Here is a 13,658-nt window from a genome sequence, read left to right as displayed (position 1 = left end):
ATGGTATACTAGAATTGGGAAGTACTTTGGCTTGGATTGTTTTTAACATCTACTTCCCAAGTGCATAGGTTTTGGTTTTTTTCTTAACCAGCTTGCTCAAGAAAAAATACCATGGCATTTTTTCACCTCTCTTGTTCTTGTTCCCTTTGTTTATTTGAAATGCTGTTGTTTTTTGTTCTTTTCCATGGTCAATTTTATCACACAAATCTGCCTTATTTCCTCATGCTTACTTAACGGTAACTCTTCTTCACCTTCGCTTCAGTCCTACATATGACAGATCAAGCAATTCCCATTAGAGCTACAGGTTGAGATTCAGGAAAACTTATGGCCAACATACTTTTCCCTGGTGAAGAATGAGGATTCAAAGGAAACAATTGAGATTATTTTAACTTTCATTATTTTTGTTAAAAAAAGTTTGCACCTTGATGTGTCATGAATACCCCTTCTTGATCTTCCTTTGCCTTGTCAGACCTGGCCAGCACAAGCAGCTGAGATCTTTGCTCTATTTTCCCTGCATCTCTGTGCAACGCTTTTTTAAAAAGAGAATATACTAATATTTTTTTCTAAGCCTTTCAGACTGCTGTAACATGATCAGGATTCTCCTGAATCTCTATGCATTCGATCTCTTCTCGTTCCTTCCTTTTGGCCCGTTTCTTTTTCTTGTGGTGCTTTTTGGAAGGTGGGAAAAAGGTTAGAAAAACTGGCAAAATAACAAAACAGTGCAGAAGTGTGCAACTGCCGGCAAGCAGCAAGCATTTGAACAGTGTGAAGGTCAAGTTTGAAGGCACAAAGAGAAGGGGGACCAACCCAATAAGAAAGGAAGAAACGTTCTGCAAAATGGCTGTCCCATGCTCTTGGAGGGAGTTCTTTATACACTGAGTTCGGGTGTGCTCAGTAGCTAGTACAAATGTATAAAGCAGGGGTGCACAGTGATCTATGGCAAAATTCAAAGTGTAGATAAGGCACAGTATAGAAATGCAATCCATGTCTACATTCCACAAGGTCATCAAGCCAAGGACACCCAGCTCTATCGAGGTGACACTGAGAATTAACCAGAAATTTCCCAGAGGATGGATAACCAGGAAGAAGGTCAGAATTAACACCAGAAGGATGCCAAAACCAGAAATCAGGACAGGCATAGTTACGGATAAACCATAGTGGTCCATGAAAACAAAGGTAGGATTGAACACAATGAACTTGATGCTCTGTATAAGAGAGAGTGGCCTCAGCTTCTCCAACAATTCTACTGCCTCCCTCTGTGTGTTTTCACTAGTCCTGGCCACCAGGTATAAACGAGAAGCAATTATGTTGTTCTCGTCTCCAGCTTTGGAGAAAATGATGTCATTTTTGAAGTGCTGGAATTCTGGCTTTTTTAAAAAGGAGCTCTGGAGGATGCTGATAAAGTCACTTTTATTGGTTGCACTGATGTTACCCACTCGAAGGTACTGGTAATACTGTTCAATCCAGGACACTGTATTGAACCCCTGGCTTAGAGTTTTTAGGTCTTCTTGCACAGTGCCATTCCAGTACTCCAGAGGTTCATAAATGTAGAAACCAATCACTGGGCTGTAGTTGCTGAAATACTTTTGCTGTATGAGGGCATAGGAGACGCTTGGAGACTCACTGGCAAGAAGGTTGATAATGTTGGCTCCGTCATTAATCTGTAAGCACCCCATAAAGGAGAAAGAGGCATAGATGAGATACAGTATCACCACAAATGGCTTGACATAGATATTGGTAATCCACTCATTGTAATGCTCTCGGAGGAAATGCTGGATAAAGTGATGCTGGTACGGGTTGGTCTCATGATGAGAAGTATGATGATGGCCATCGTTCATCATGGTCTGGAACCACACAGGTTTCCGGTCCAGGTATTCTGCTGAAGGAATTTTGCAGCAGAAGATGCTGTGATAACGGTTCTGCTCCAACTGGCCAGCAAAGACCAGGCAGGAACCAAAGAAGGAGAAGATATAGAAGTAGTTCAACAGGATGGAGACACACATGTTCTGGCAAAAGACTTTTACAGCTTCAATGTTGGTGAAAGGACTTGCACCCATGCCAAAGGCTATGAAATACAAGGAGCTTGTCATTGTATAGGAGACCATGACATCTGAGTAGGCATCTGCTACTCTGTCCTTGAATGGCAGATTCTCTCTGGTTCGACGCCATCCTGAAAGAAGTTCAAATACTCCTTTGGTTCCATGACCTGAAATGAGAAAACAAAATATATACATGTCCATACATAAAGGGGGTGCCATAATCCTCCAGGTTTTTCATCCTCCAGCAGTCAAAGAATTTTGTCTGCTGTTTTGTTATGATTTTGTCACCAGTTAAACAAATGGAAAATTGTGAAGTGTCTATCTTAAACTAGGTATCAGAGTTCATGTGCCAGTGTTTAAATTAACAGCCTGGTATTCTGAGACTGTCCATGCTCAGAAATGAAATTATCAAATACTCTTTAAAAGACACTCATTGATTTTAATGGACATTGAATTCCCAAATGGACTGCCTATATTGGACAAAGGTAAACATTAAGTTTAGTACAAGTCTGGGGTTCATCCTTGAAACTCCTTGTGGCATCCTATGTCTTTCAAGATTTAAGGGATTCAGCTTGAAACATTTACAAATGCAAGTAGTCACATTTTCTTCTGAGAGACATTATTTGAAAGATGAGTAGGTGTGACCAACAAAGTGTCATCTTGGTTCTTCATGCTGGACAAAGGAAAAAATATACTGCCATTAAGTACAAAAAGCATGGTTCTGAGTGAAAGTGGAACTTCTCAGTGATAGAAGACAAGTTTCCACACTATATGAAAGTTGACATGTTGGTGGTAATGATGGACAGTACAGTACTGGCTAAATCCACATTGCCTAGAAAGTGTATGAGGTTTTTTTCATCATCATGTATCTTGCTGCTTATCTTTCTCAGCTATCCAGAGCTTCTCCTGGGGAGAAGGAATTCTCTTCGTTCACATGAAAGGACACTCAGAAAAGTGCCAGACATGACAAGTGCTCCATGACAGGTTCTTACTTTGTATTTCATCATGAGAAATATTTTAGGTGTATGATTTTTTTAGTAAATGAAAGCTTAATACATCTTACTTTCTTTTTACTCATCAGGAGTAAAATCACAGTCCAGGAAGTCTACAGTTGTTAAACTTTGGGACAGAATGGTAAAGTTGAAGATCACCTTACTGGAAAAGTTTTAACTAGTAAAAGTTATTTATTATGAACACATATTAATATAATATAATATATATTTTGAATAGATATATACACACATTTATCCTTTTATTTCCCATTATTTAACTTAAATTTTGGTGGAAACATAAAAAATAACATTAAAAATCACAACCAAAAGGGTTTAGCTTTCAAATAAAAATTTTAGTTGAAAACTAAAATAAAATATTTGGATTTGAATGAGAAAATTGAAAGTTCTCTGCACTCAGGATCAAGCTCTGATGAAATTCCAGACAACATAAGGAAACACACTACTTAACAGAGCAAGAAATAGAAGCAGATTGCAGATGCTTTCGTTCGTGTGCCTTCACTCTGCAGTAGGAGAATTTCATGCAACAAAGCAGGAAAGAAGGTAATTTTCTTGTAACAAAACCAGAAATATGACAAGAGGAGCTTTGCAAATAATGAAGTGTGTAATAGCGAGCAAAAAGTATTTTTATTTAAATTGTTTGGATTCATACAGCTGCTTATGTGGCCCAAAGCAGACTCCTGGCAGCCATTCTAGACAGGGGAAATTACAGCATAAACTGTCAAGTTCTGAGAATGTTACCTGTTTTACTGCAAATCAGTGTCCCCAGTGAAAGATAAACATACAGTATTACAGAAGTCTTGCAGTTAGCAAAAAGCCTGTGTTGAAATGCTGGTCTCTCATGAATCAGCATCTTGGTTCAGGAGGGACCTGGAATTCCCTGGTAAGTTTAGGAGGATGAGTCTGTTCAAATTCTCAAGACATGGTTATCTTGTACACTGTCACTTTTGGACTGTCAAGCAGAAAGAATTGGCTCCTTGGGATGAGTAAAGCTGGAGAATCCAGCGACTTGGATAGCATTTTATATTATGATTAAAGCAAGCGTGTAAATACCCTGCTGGGTGTGGGCTAGGCTGGCTGGTCACCACTTTCAGTGCCCATGTCCTTGCATGGCATAATTTAAGGGTATAGGAGTCATGCCTCATTCTCTTTTGGGGTCAGTACAGAACAACAATCTCCCTCAGATGTCTGTGCTCACCCCTTCTCTTTCTACCGACTGATACTGGATGGTTCTTTTCCATACATTTCTGAAAAAGGTCCCTGTAACAAATAACTTTGCCACTTAAAACCTGTACATACCATAGAATCATAGAATCATAGTATGTGTATGGAACGGACCTTTAGAGGTCATCTAGACCAACCCTCCTGTTGTAAGCAGGGACATCTTCACTAGATCAGGTAACTCAGAGCCCCATCAAGCCTGACCATGAATATGTCCAGGGATGGGGCCTCTGCTATGCCTCTGGGTAACCTGTTCCAGTGATCTACCACCCTCATATTGAAGAATTTTTTCCTAATATCCAACCCAAATCTGACCTTTTCTAGTTTAAAACCATTACCCCTCATTATATTGCTCCGTGCCCTGATGAACAGTTCTTCCCCAGCTTTCTTATAGGCATATATATCCATTATGTTATATATTATCATATATATCCGTTATGTTCATAACACCTCTCTTTCCCAGTTAGCTCCTGACCTCATTCTTGTCCCCCTTTCTTCCAGCTTCAGGTAATCCTCTTCTTTTTCTGTCTCTCTTTTTGTGTTCTCCATCACCATTCTGTGATTTTTTTACTATGAGGAAAGCTGAGGGGATAAATAGTAGTGCATAATTTCTGATTCCATTGCTAGTGTCATTTCTCCTATCTCCACATCCCATAAAGATTCTTCCATTGAGGGCAGAGTGATTTTCCTGAACAGAGATGCTGTTTTCTGCCTCAGTTTCCTCTCTTCTCCCCATTCTCCCACGTGCCCTACTGTGAACTAAGGTGAAGGGAACTAAGGGCCTACAGGCCTTACATTTGAAACACTAATTTAGGATCTATCTGAGACTTGGAGAACATCCTTCATCTCTAACCTGTTCCTTCTCCCTTTAACAACATAATGGTAGCAACATTGGGTCAAACCAAGGGTTTTTATACCTCTGTCTGATTGACCTGACAACATGCATTTAATCTTAGTGTAGGTACATAATGGCTAATAGAAAGGGTTCTCATCATGAAACATACATATGCAAAGACTACCCAAGAGTATGCACTAATGTGTCTTAATATAAAAAAATAAAATATTATAAGTAAATTTCAGATTTATTTTCCTAATGGAATAATTACCATGTTACAGAAATAAAATATTGGTATTTGAGATTGAAAACTTGTACTAATTTTCTTATGATTATTATCACACAGACGTGAAATTTCCACCTACCCTCCTTTTACAGGTAACTTCATCTCTATCATACAAATACAGGAACTAGGCAACACTGTGCAGTTATTCCCACGCTGCCACAGGAAGAAATCATTGCCTGACTGGTTTTCCCACATCATTACTCTCTTACCAAGTTTTCCATTCAGCCTTGTGCTGTTCTCTCTATCCCTCTTTCCCACTAACAGTACAAATCCTTTTTTTTTTTTCTGAACTGGACAAAACCCAACATTTCCCTGACATTTCTGATGATTCAGGCACTCTGGTCACTCTGCAAAATTCCGTTCCTTCAGCTTCATCACTGATGTCACTGACAGCCCTGACAGTGGAGTGAAGTTCACTGAGCAGTTCTAGGAAGGTTCACAGGGTCTTTGGCTCTGGGTCAAAACTGCCAAGTTTCTCTAGTACTAACATGACATGAATGAAGTACAGCAATTTTTTATTTACCAGACAAGCAACAGCCTATGACTACTTAAGAAGAAATGAGTCAACAGAAATTTTAAGTCCATTACTTGTGAGGGTAGGAGAGCAAATAAGAGAGGCTGCACAGAAGGTGCAAATATAGAATGTTTTTTTCTGTTTCACTTTTCAAAACATAACATTAATTATAAGCAGATGTTTAAAATAAGTTTGAAGAGGATAGGGATAGAAACAAAAAGAGTGAAATAACATATTAAAAACCACTTGATTCAATTAAATTTATCTAGTCTGGAAGGGACTGGGGAAGTGAATCAACTAAAAGCTGAGCCAAAGCAATCTCTTAAAATATTAGCAGTTGCCTTAAAGAATGAATGTAGATGGGATGGTCCAAGAAGAATTGAGAAGACAAACTTAGTATCTATCTTCAAAAAGGGAGAAGGAATAAGACCTGCAGATTTTAATGCCCATCAGCTCAATTCCTATCTCAAAAGCTAATAATAGACTAAGGAATTGAAAACCAATTTATCATCACTGAGAGGATAGGAAAGTGATCAGAAAGAACTGATAGGAATTTATCAAAACCAAATAATCTGAAGTCAGCCTAATTTCTTGCTTTGGAAAGTACCTAGCCTAATGGAAAGAAGGAGAAGGAGACAGGCTGTCTATCTCATTAAGGCTTTTAATGTCTTTCTGCTGGACTTGCTAAGATTTTTAATACTATTGTACTTAATATTCTGAAAAGCAAATTAAGGGAATACTGTGTAGAGGAAAACATGGGAAATATATATTCAGCTGATTGAATAGAGTCACTTCCAATGATCTATAATTCTGAAAGCAACACTGTAAGTGACATTGCATCAAAGGTTCATGAGCCCTGTTGACATTGTTTTGCTAATGACATGAACACTTACAGAAATTGTGGGTGAGGCTAAACTTAGGAGGAGTTCAGACCCTTTGTAGAACAAGACTTTAAACTTGGAGAAGTGGTCAGAAATCAGTGAGATGAAATTTAATGAAGAGAAATGCAGGTGCTTTGTGCTGGGAAATCAAATGAAAGAAATACAGAATAAAGAGTAACAGGTGAGAGAGAAGTGAGACAGAAGGTTGTTTAGAAGCTATAGGGAACTTCAGAAGGAACAAATGAAAAATACTCTGTTGCAATATGTAAAAATCTGAATTAGCAGTAGTAACATATAGGATTTTTTGAGGCAATATTTTTACTTACTCTAGAACAATGGAGGCATGAACTAGAGCACTATTTTGAAATGTTAAATTAAGCTGTACACCTTGGAGAAGAAAAACAGCAAACAATAACCTGTTTGTGAAATACGAAAAGCAGAAATTAAAACTGAGTAAGTTGGCCTTTCTCCCTCTATAGATGAGAATACCAGCGGGGACTCAGTAACATTCAACGGGAAAAGTTATTATCAAAAGGACAGCAATCAAATCTTTCTCATTTCTACTGGGAGGAGAGCAAAGAATCATTGGCTTCATTTGCAGAAAAAACATTTATGTTAGATATTAGAAAAAGCAAAGCTTTCTTCCTCTATGTGTCATTAAACACTGGAAGACACAATCTAAGGAGGTGGCAAGGTCTTCTTCACTACAAGTCTAAAAAAATGTTAGATTAATAAATGTTAACAGAAGTGCTAGATATGTCCTCTCTTAGTGCCATGAGAATTGATTATAGGAGGATCACCAATCTTCTACGTTGTTGTAGCCAAAGCATTTATTTGTTGCTTTTGCCACAACCCGTCAGCATCTCTGGATAGGAATTTCACTTTATCATTCAACGTAATATCCACTGAGACCCCTGTCTGAAGTCACTAGACACTGCTGAAGGGAGCTGCTGGCTTCTGCCAGCTTTGGTAAACTTTCCAGGAAGGAGGATCAGCACAACTCTACTTTTTTTTGGGTCAAGACTAAAAAAAGAGGATTTGTTGCTGTAGGTGATGGCAGTCAATGTGGTGATATCCTTGGTGTCTATGTAATATTTCAAACCAAAACTACAATTGATACAGTAATAGGGCCTTTAATTGCAAGAAAAAATATCACAGGGGTTTTAATCTTTGGGGGGAAAATTAAAAAGCACCTTAGAAGTGACACAACACAACTTTATGCAACATTACTGCACACACCTGTAATCTTGCCTCATACATACAGAATGCAAGAACAGTTTCTTTGAAATCAGTGGTGGGCAGTTTACATTAAAATTCATTGCTGTGAGTCTCCAGGAAATGACCTTTCCATTATTCTGTCTAGAAAAATAACTTAAAACTCCATGAGGGGGGGAATCACAGTTCTTTTTCCCTGGGAACAGATGAACAGGGCACATGGAGATTTTTTTCTTCCCTGCCACTAGAAAGACCAATTCACCTTCTGCAAGAATTGGCTATGATCTAATACTTTTTTCTGGCCTTAAAATTCATGAAACTATGAACTGATCCAGGTCTATAGATTTGAAATGGCACCCCATAGATTGGTGAGGCTCATATGATCACTTTTTAACAGAGGAGCTTTGCATCTCAACACATTGTAATGTAGCATGCATTTGTTCTGCTTAACCACTAACATGAGTATGCACAGTTACATTTAGAAAACTGAAGCACAGAAATTAAGCAAATTAGTCACAGTTGCCAAGGATTGTCCACATTTCAGAAGGGGAGAAGCAATAGAAAGAATGATTACACTACTATTTTACGGAGAGATAATAAATCCTTGGGGTCCTTGATGCAGAAGGCAAAGACACTTTCAAGCTTGGTGATACTCAGGTAGTATTAGGATGTACAAGAAAATGTTTGCCTTAATCTATAACTTGTTCAATAAAGGTAAATGGCTTCAAGCTGAAAGGGGACAGGTTTAGATTAGACGTTAGGAAGAAATTCTTTTCCGTGAGGGTGGTGAGGCACAGGAACAGGTTGCCCAGGGAGGTTGTGGAAACCCCATCCTGGAAGCGTTCAAGGTCAGGTTGGATGGGGATTTGGGCAATCAGATCTAGTGGAGGGTGTCCCTGTCCACAGCGAAGGGGTTAGAACTAGATGATCGTAGATGTCCCTTCCAACCAAAAGCATTCTATGATTTCTATGATAAATCTCAGTGTAAGGTATCCAGGCAAGAAGGGGACCTTGACCACAAGACTGAGTAAACAACTTCCCTGTTTGATTAAAGACAAAGATAAGATAGTATATGTATATGTATATTTTTAAATTCATATAAATAGAAAACCTCTAAAATGATTGTGATTTAATTGTTCACATAGTTTGATTATTGACCATTTCTTCTTAAGTTTTCCCTTAGCTATTGTGCTGCTTTTGCGGTAGCTAAGGGTGTCTGATGAGGCAGATGGGTGACTAAATCAGTCTCAGAGTGGTTAGTAGTTTACTCTTTCTCCAGAATCTTGGTACAAGAACTAAAGTAGGACCTCATACTACCAGTGAGATGCCTGGGGTGGTTCAGACTTTGGGTACAGAGGATCTAACTGTCGTAGCAATGCACTGCTGACTAGAGATGTCCAAAGGGAGGATTTTTCTTGAGCTATAGGGATGATCAGTGATATTGCAGTATTTACATCTTCTGAATTACAGCGTATAGAGTCAAGATGAGATCTAATGATGGATTCCCTGCAGAAATTTTGCTTTCACTAAACATATGATTCTATATTTCATGTGATGCACATAATTTTGTGATAGTAAAAAGCATCTAAATAGAGAAATTAAATAATTGCTAAATATATTCTCCTTATGCTGCCATGGCATACACATTTTTTTTTCTCTAACCAAATGTATGCAGACATGCTGACAGAGGGGTACCCTGCTGTGCCTTTCCATCATCCTGAAAAGTATGCAGGGTAGAATTGTTCTTTTAAGCAAAAGATTGCTATCATAACAAATTAGCCAATTTACAGAACTGGGTTTTATAGAAAGAATGTTTAACCAAGTGCAGTGAAACCTCAGACAGTTGAATAGTCATCTTTAATGATAAGAACTTCAGGGAAACCTCCACTGCTATGCAATAAATTTTGGCAATGCTAGATTTTAGTACTTTTGACAAACACAGAAAATGCAGTTAAAGCCATCACAAATATAATAAATTAAGTCAGTTATGCTTAATAGATATTTTGATTTCTTTGAAAATATTTCTGTCAGCCTTTGGCCACTTTGCAGGCCTGAACAGATTAGTGTTTTCCAGCTCCCAAGTTTTGGTGTATCCCCATTACAATGTGAACACCATTAAAAAAGTAACAGTGAATCATGGGACACTTCTGTTAAACACACAGGCTATGACTGACATCTTTGTGTATGCTCCAAGTAATTGCATTTATTTCTGCCTGCATGAGCACTTCTGAAAGCCTTTTAAATAGTTCTGGGAATTGCTGACGAGACCAAAACATGAAGGAGTTAGTCTCCTCATGGGCATTTCAGTGGAGCCTGGCAGATAGCAACCCCATAAGTGTTTGAGGCTGAAAAGCAATGAGGAGAGACACAAACATTTGATTCTGTCTGGTGTTGGCTGTATAATGACATTTTAGAAGAGCTTGGTATCAGCCTAGCAGTGCTCCCTTAAAATATTGCAAACTTTTCAGCCACAGTCATAAATGTGGTAGCTGATGTCCTTGCAGTGACTACAACAGATGTAGACTGTTTCAGCCTAAGCTTACCAATGTGCATGATATTCCCAATGCATCCCACTCTATTTTCATCTGTCAGAATGGAAGCTGAGACTTTTAACCTTGGAGCCTGACTTTTAGGCTGCTGAAATTACGTGAGACTGATCACATTTTCTGTCTCCATCCACTTTTCTTAAATCTTTCCATTGCCTATATAGAAACATACACCTGTGGAAGCAGGAAATGATCTAATGATGTGATGAACTCATAGCAGAGTTTCTCTGTCAGGTTGCCTTCCAAGATCCTAAGGAACATCAATCTGGAAATTACATTAATGCCAATCTGTTGGAAACACAGATGAAAAGTGATGGATCACTTCCTCTTCCAGTCTCCTTTCTTTGACGTACTCTCTTCAGCTAATCATCTTCACAGTCCTTGATAGCCCCCTCACTGTACCCTTTCCCATCAGCCAAGCAACTGCAGGATCTGGGCTATGTTGCAGGGTGAACATTTACTTACATGTCACATCCCTCTGGCACATCCTCAATCTTTCCTCGGTTTCTGTTTCTCACTTTGCAGACTCTCCAAGGCAAACAGTGTTATCCCAGTTCGCACAGAGGGACCTTGATCTTGATTTGAATTAAGAACTATTAATGCTAACATGAATTTGGCATCCCTAATTTTGAATCTTATCCAATTTTGAATCTTTCATGTTGACAAGGCCTTTCCAGACCTTCACCATAAGCAGCCCTGGGTAGAAGCCCAGGGTTAAGCATTGGAGATGAGCCAAAGATCTGTTAGTCCAGACACAAACATGTTTCTAACTGAACCGTAGTGACACCACTTTCTACTCGAGGTTTGTTTGCTACAGTTCATTTTGAGGTCAAATTTTAAAATTTTTCATGCCTGGAAGCTCCTCTTGTTGTTAGAAGAAACTGAAATATTAAGTAGCAACACACCCATTCCCCCTTGCATTGAAACAGAGCTGAACATGGAGAACACTTTCAATGGATGTGATTAGTCATCAGGCTGTGCACCTCATTATGTGAGATTTACGTTTGCCCTAACACACACTGCTTGCAAATTGTATATAAAGTTGGAATCCTGCTTAGTTTTCTGCTGTGCTTAGCAATGAATTAAAATGTTATTTCTCATCTAAGCCTTTTAATGAACATTGTAAACAAGGACTGCACATATGGAAATTGCTATTCATTGACAGGAGTTTAAGTGACATATAGAAGACAAGGGAATGAATTTAGATCAAACTATTAATGAATGTGTTATATATTCATTTATGCTAAAAGCACAGGATGGATTTGTGACACTGATCGGAACACACATTGTTTATCACCTGGATTTGATAATCCACTAACATCTGAAAGAACATCAGATGAATAAGGCACAAGTGAGTCTCAAGGAAGGAACCTGCTTTGATCAAGTGGGATTCTGGCATCGAGAAAAAATAATCTATACTTGAATCATTACAGAAACAATGAGTTTAGTCATTTACTAATTTCTGGCAGAGAAAAGCAAAAAAACCCCGATTAAATAGTTGAAGCAAATGATGGTTGTGAAAGAATATGTGTCAAAAAGTGACTAGTAAGTTTGAGCAAACGAAGAGCATGAGTGTTTGAGGAGAGTGGGACAAGTTTCTGGAGTTACAAATGAGGAAAGTGTACAATGTTTTCAGTGGTGGGATGCAGTCATGAATTACAGAACCACAGACCGGTTTGGGTTGGAAGGCACCTGAAAGCCCATCTAGTTCCAACCCCTTGCCATGGGCAGGCACATGCTCCACTAGCCCAGGGTGCCCAAAGCCCCATCCAACCTGGCCTTGAACCCTGCCAGAGATCCAGGGGCAGCCACAGCTTCTCTGGGCACCCTGTGCCAGGGCCTCCTGCTGTACCAGAAAGTGGAAGACAGGAGAGAAATAGAGTGAAAGGGGAAAACTTTTCAGAGACAAAATGCATTTGTCTGCACAATCTGAATTTTCGGAACTACAAGATGCCAGTGTGGGAAGCAACAATCAAAAAAAGTTTACCATTCACTTTTGTAAGGATCATCTGTCCCAGAGTTCCACAAACAGGTTTCGGCAGTGACTAGCCCATCAGGCGACTCATGGGGGGTTGTGAAGCGACTCAGCCTTGGATTGCCTTGAGGCCCCATCTCCTCAGAGACAACTCATGGGGAGCTGTGTCTGTAGCTCAAACCGGAGTTGTCTTGTAAACAGCGACTAAATGACTAAACGGACAGTGCTGCATAATTCAACTAATGGAAACCTGGGTTGGGCCTTGGAATTCCTTCAGCAAACAATTTGCCCTGAGTCCCCATCACGCTGCTATTCAGCTGCCTGGCAATAAGATAAAGGGAAGCCATAAGGGTCAGTTTGGTCTTAATGGGCCAAGACAATGCAGAGATGCAACAGATAGGGCGTGAGATATGGGGAACAGGGCTAATGACAGACATGGAAGGTGGCATTGTCCACTCCCGGCACAGTCCTGCCCACTGTCACCTACATCAGGCATAAAAGCAAATAAAACCCTCGGATTCGGTCAGAGAGAGGGGCGAGCCACTTCTGCTGCTCCGCGAGGAGACCCTTCCCCATGCCAGGATGCCGGCTGAGGGACCTGACCTGGAGAGATGGGTGAGTGAAGGTTGGATGTGCTCTAAGTCTGTAGTCCCGGGTGGGTGACTCACACACGTGTATTAGCGCGCTCCGGAGGTGTGATGGTGTGTCCCATGGACCTGTCACGGGTGTCACATTGAACCTTGTGAGCTGCCCACGGGTGGTAACGGAGAGTGATGTCACTGTAACACCCATCTCGTGACTGCTGTGTTGGCAGTAGTGCATTTTCTGGCTCTCTTGTGGCTGTGATAAGTGCAGCCACACTTCTAACCTGTGCATTTCTCCCTGGTGCCCAGGAAACCTGCAGTAGGGACAGGTTAAATCTCCACATGGGTTTTAAATAAGTTTTTAAAGTTATTTTCTATTTTTAAAACCCTGCAATGGAGTGTCTTTCTGTCACAACTTTTTCCCAGCTACTCATCTGACCAACTGACATCTCTCCTGGACCAAGCTTTGTGGGGCTTATAGTGCCCTTTGGAAGGAATATGGACTGACTCTGGATATTTCTCATACGTCCCCACAGCCAGATGGGGCACCAG

The 13,658-nt window shown here is 39.8% G+C and overlaps 1 protein-coding gene across 2 annotated transcripts in view; it reads right to left on the bottom strand.

Annotated features, from left to right (window-relative positions):
• Nucleotides 1-572: 572 nt before the first annotated feature.
• Nucleotides 573-13,658, bottom strand: part of PTCHD4 (patched domain containing 4) — a gene marked incomplete at both ends in the record, with an annotated part of 85,722 nt that continues 72,636 nt past the window's right edge. For both annotated transcript variants that reach the window (XM_084261953.1, XM_084261954.1), the window contains one exon: nt 573-2,206. In XM_084261953.1, coding sequence (XP_084118079.1) covers nt 573-2,206 — 1,634 coding nt within the window. The remainder of the gene's footprint in view (nt 2,207-13,658) is intronic.

This window comes from Gallinula chloropus (genome assembly GCF_964237585.1).
Source record: "Gallinula chloropus genome assembly, chromosome: 3".
Taxonomy (NCBI): domain Eukaryota; kingdom Metazoa; phylum Chordata; class Aves; order Gruiformes; family Rallidae; genus Gallinula; species Gallinula chloropus.
The sequence above is the reverse complement of the archived record's forward strand: the minus strand, read 5'-3'. Positions and strand labels throughout refer to the sequence as shown.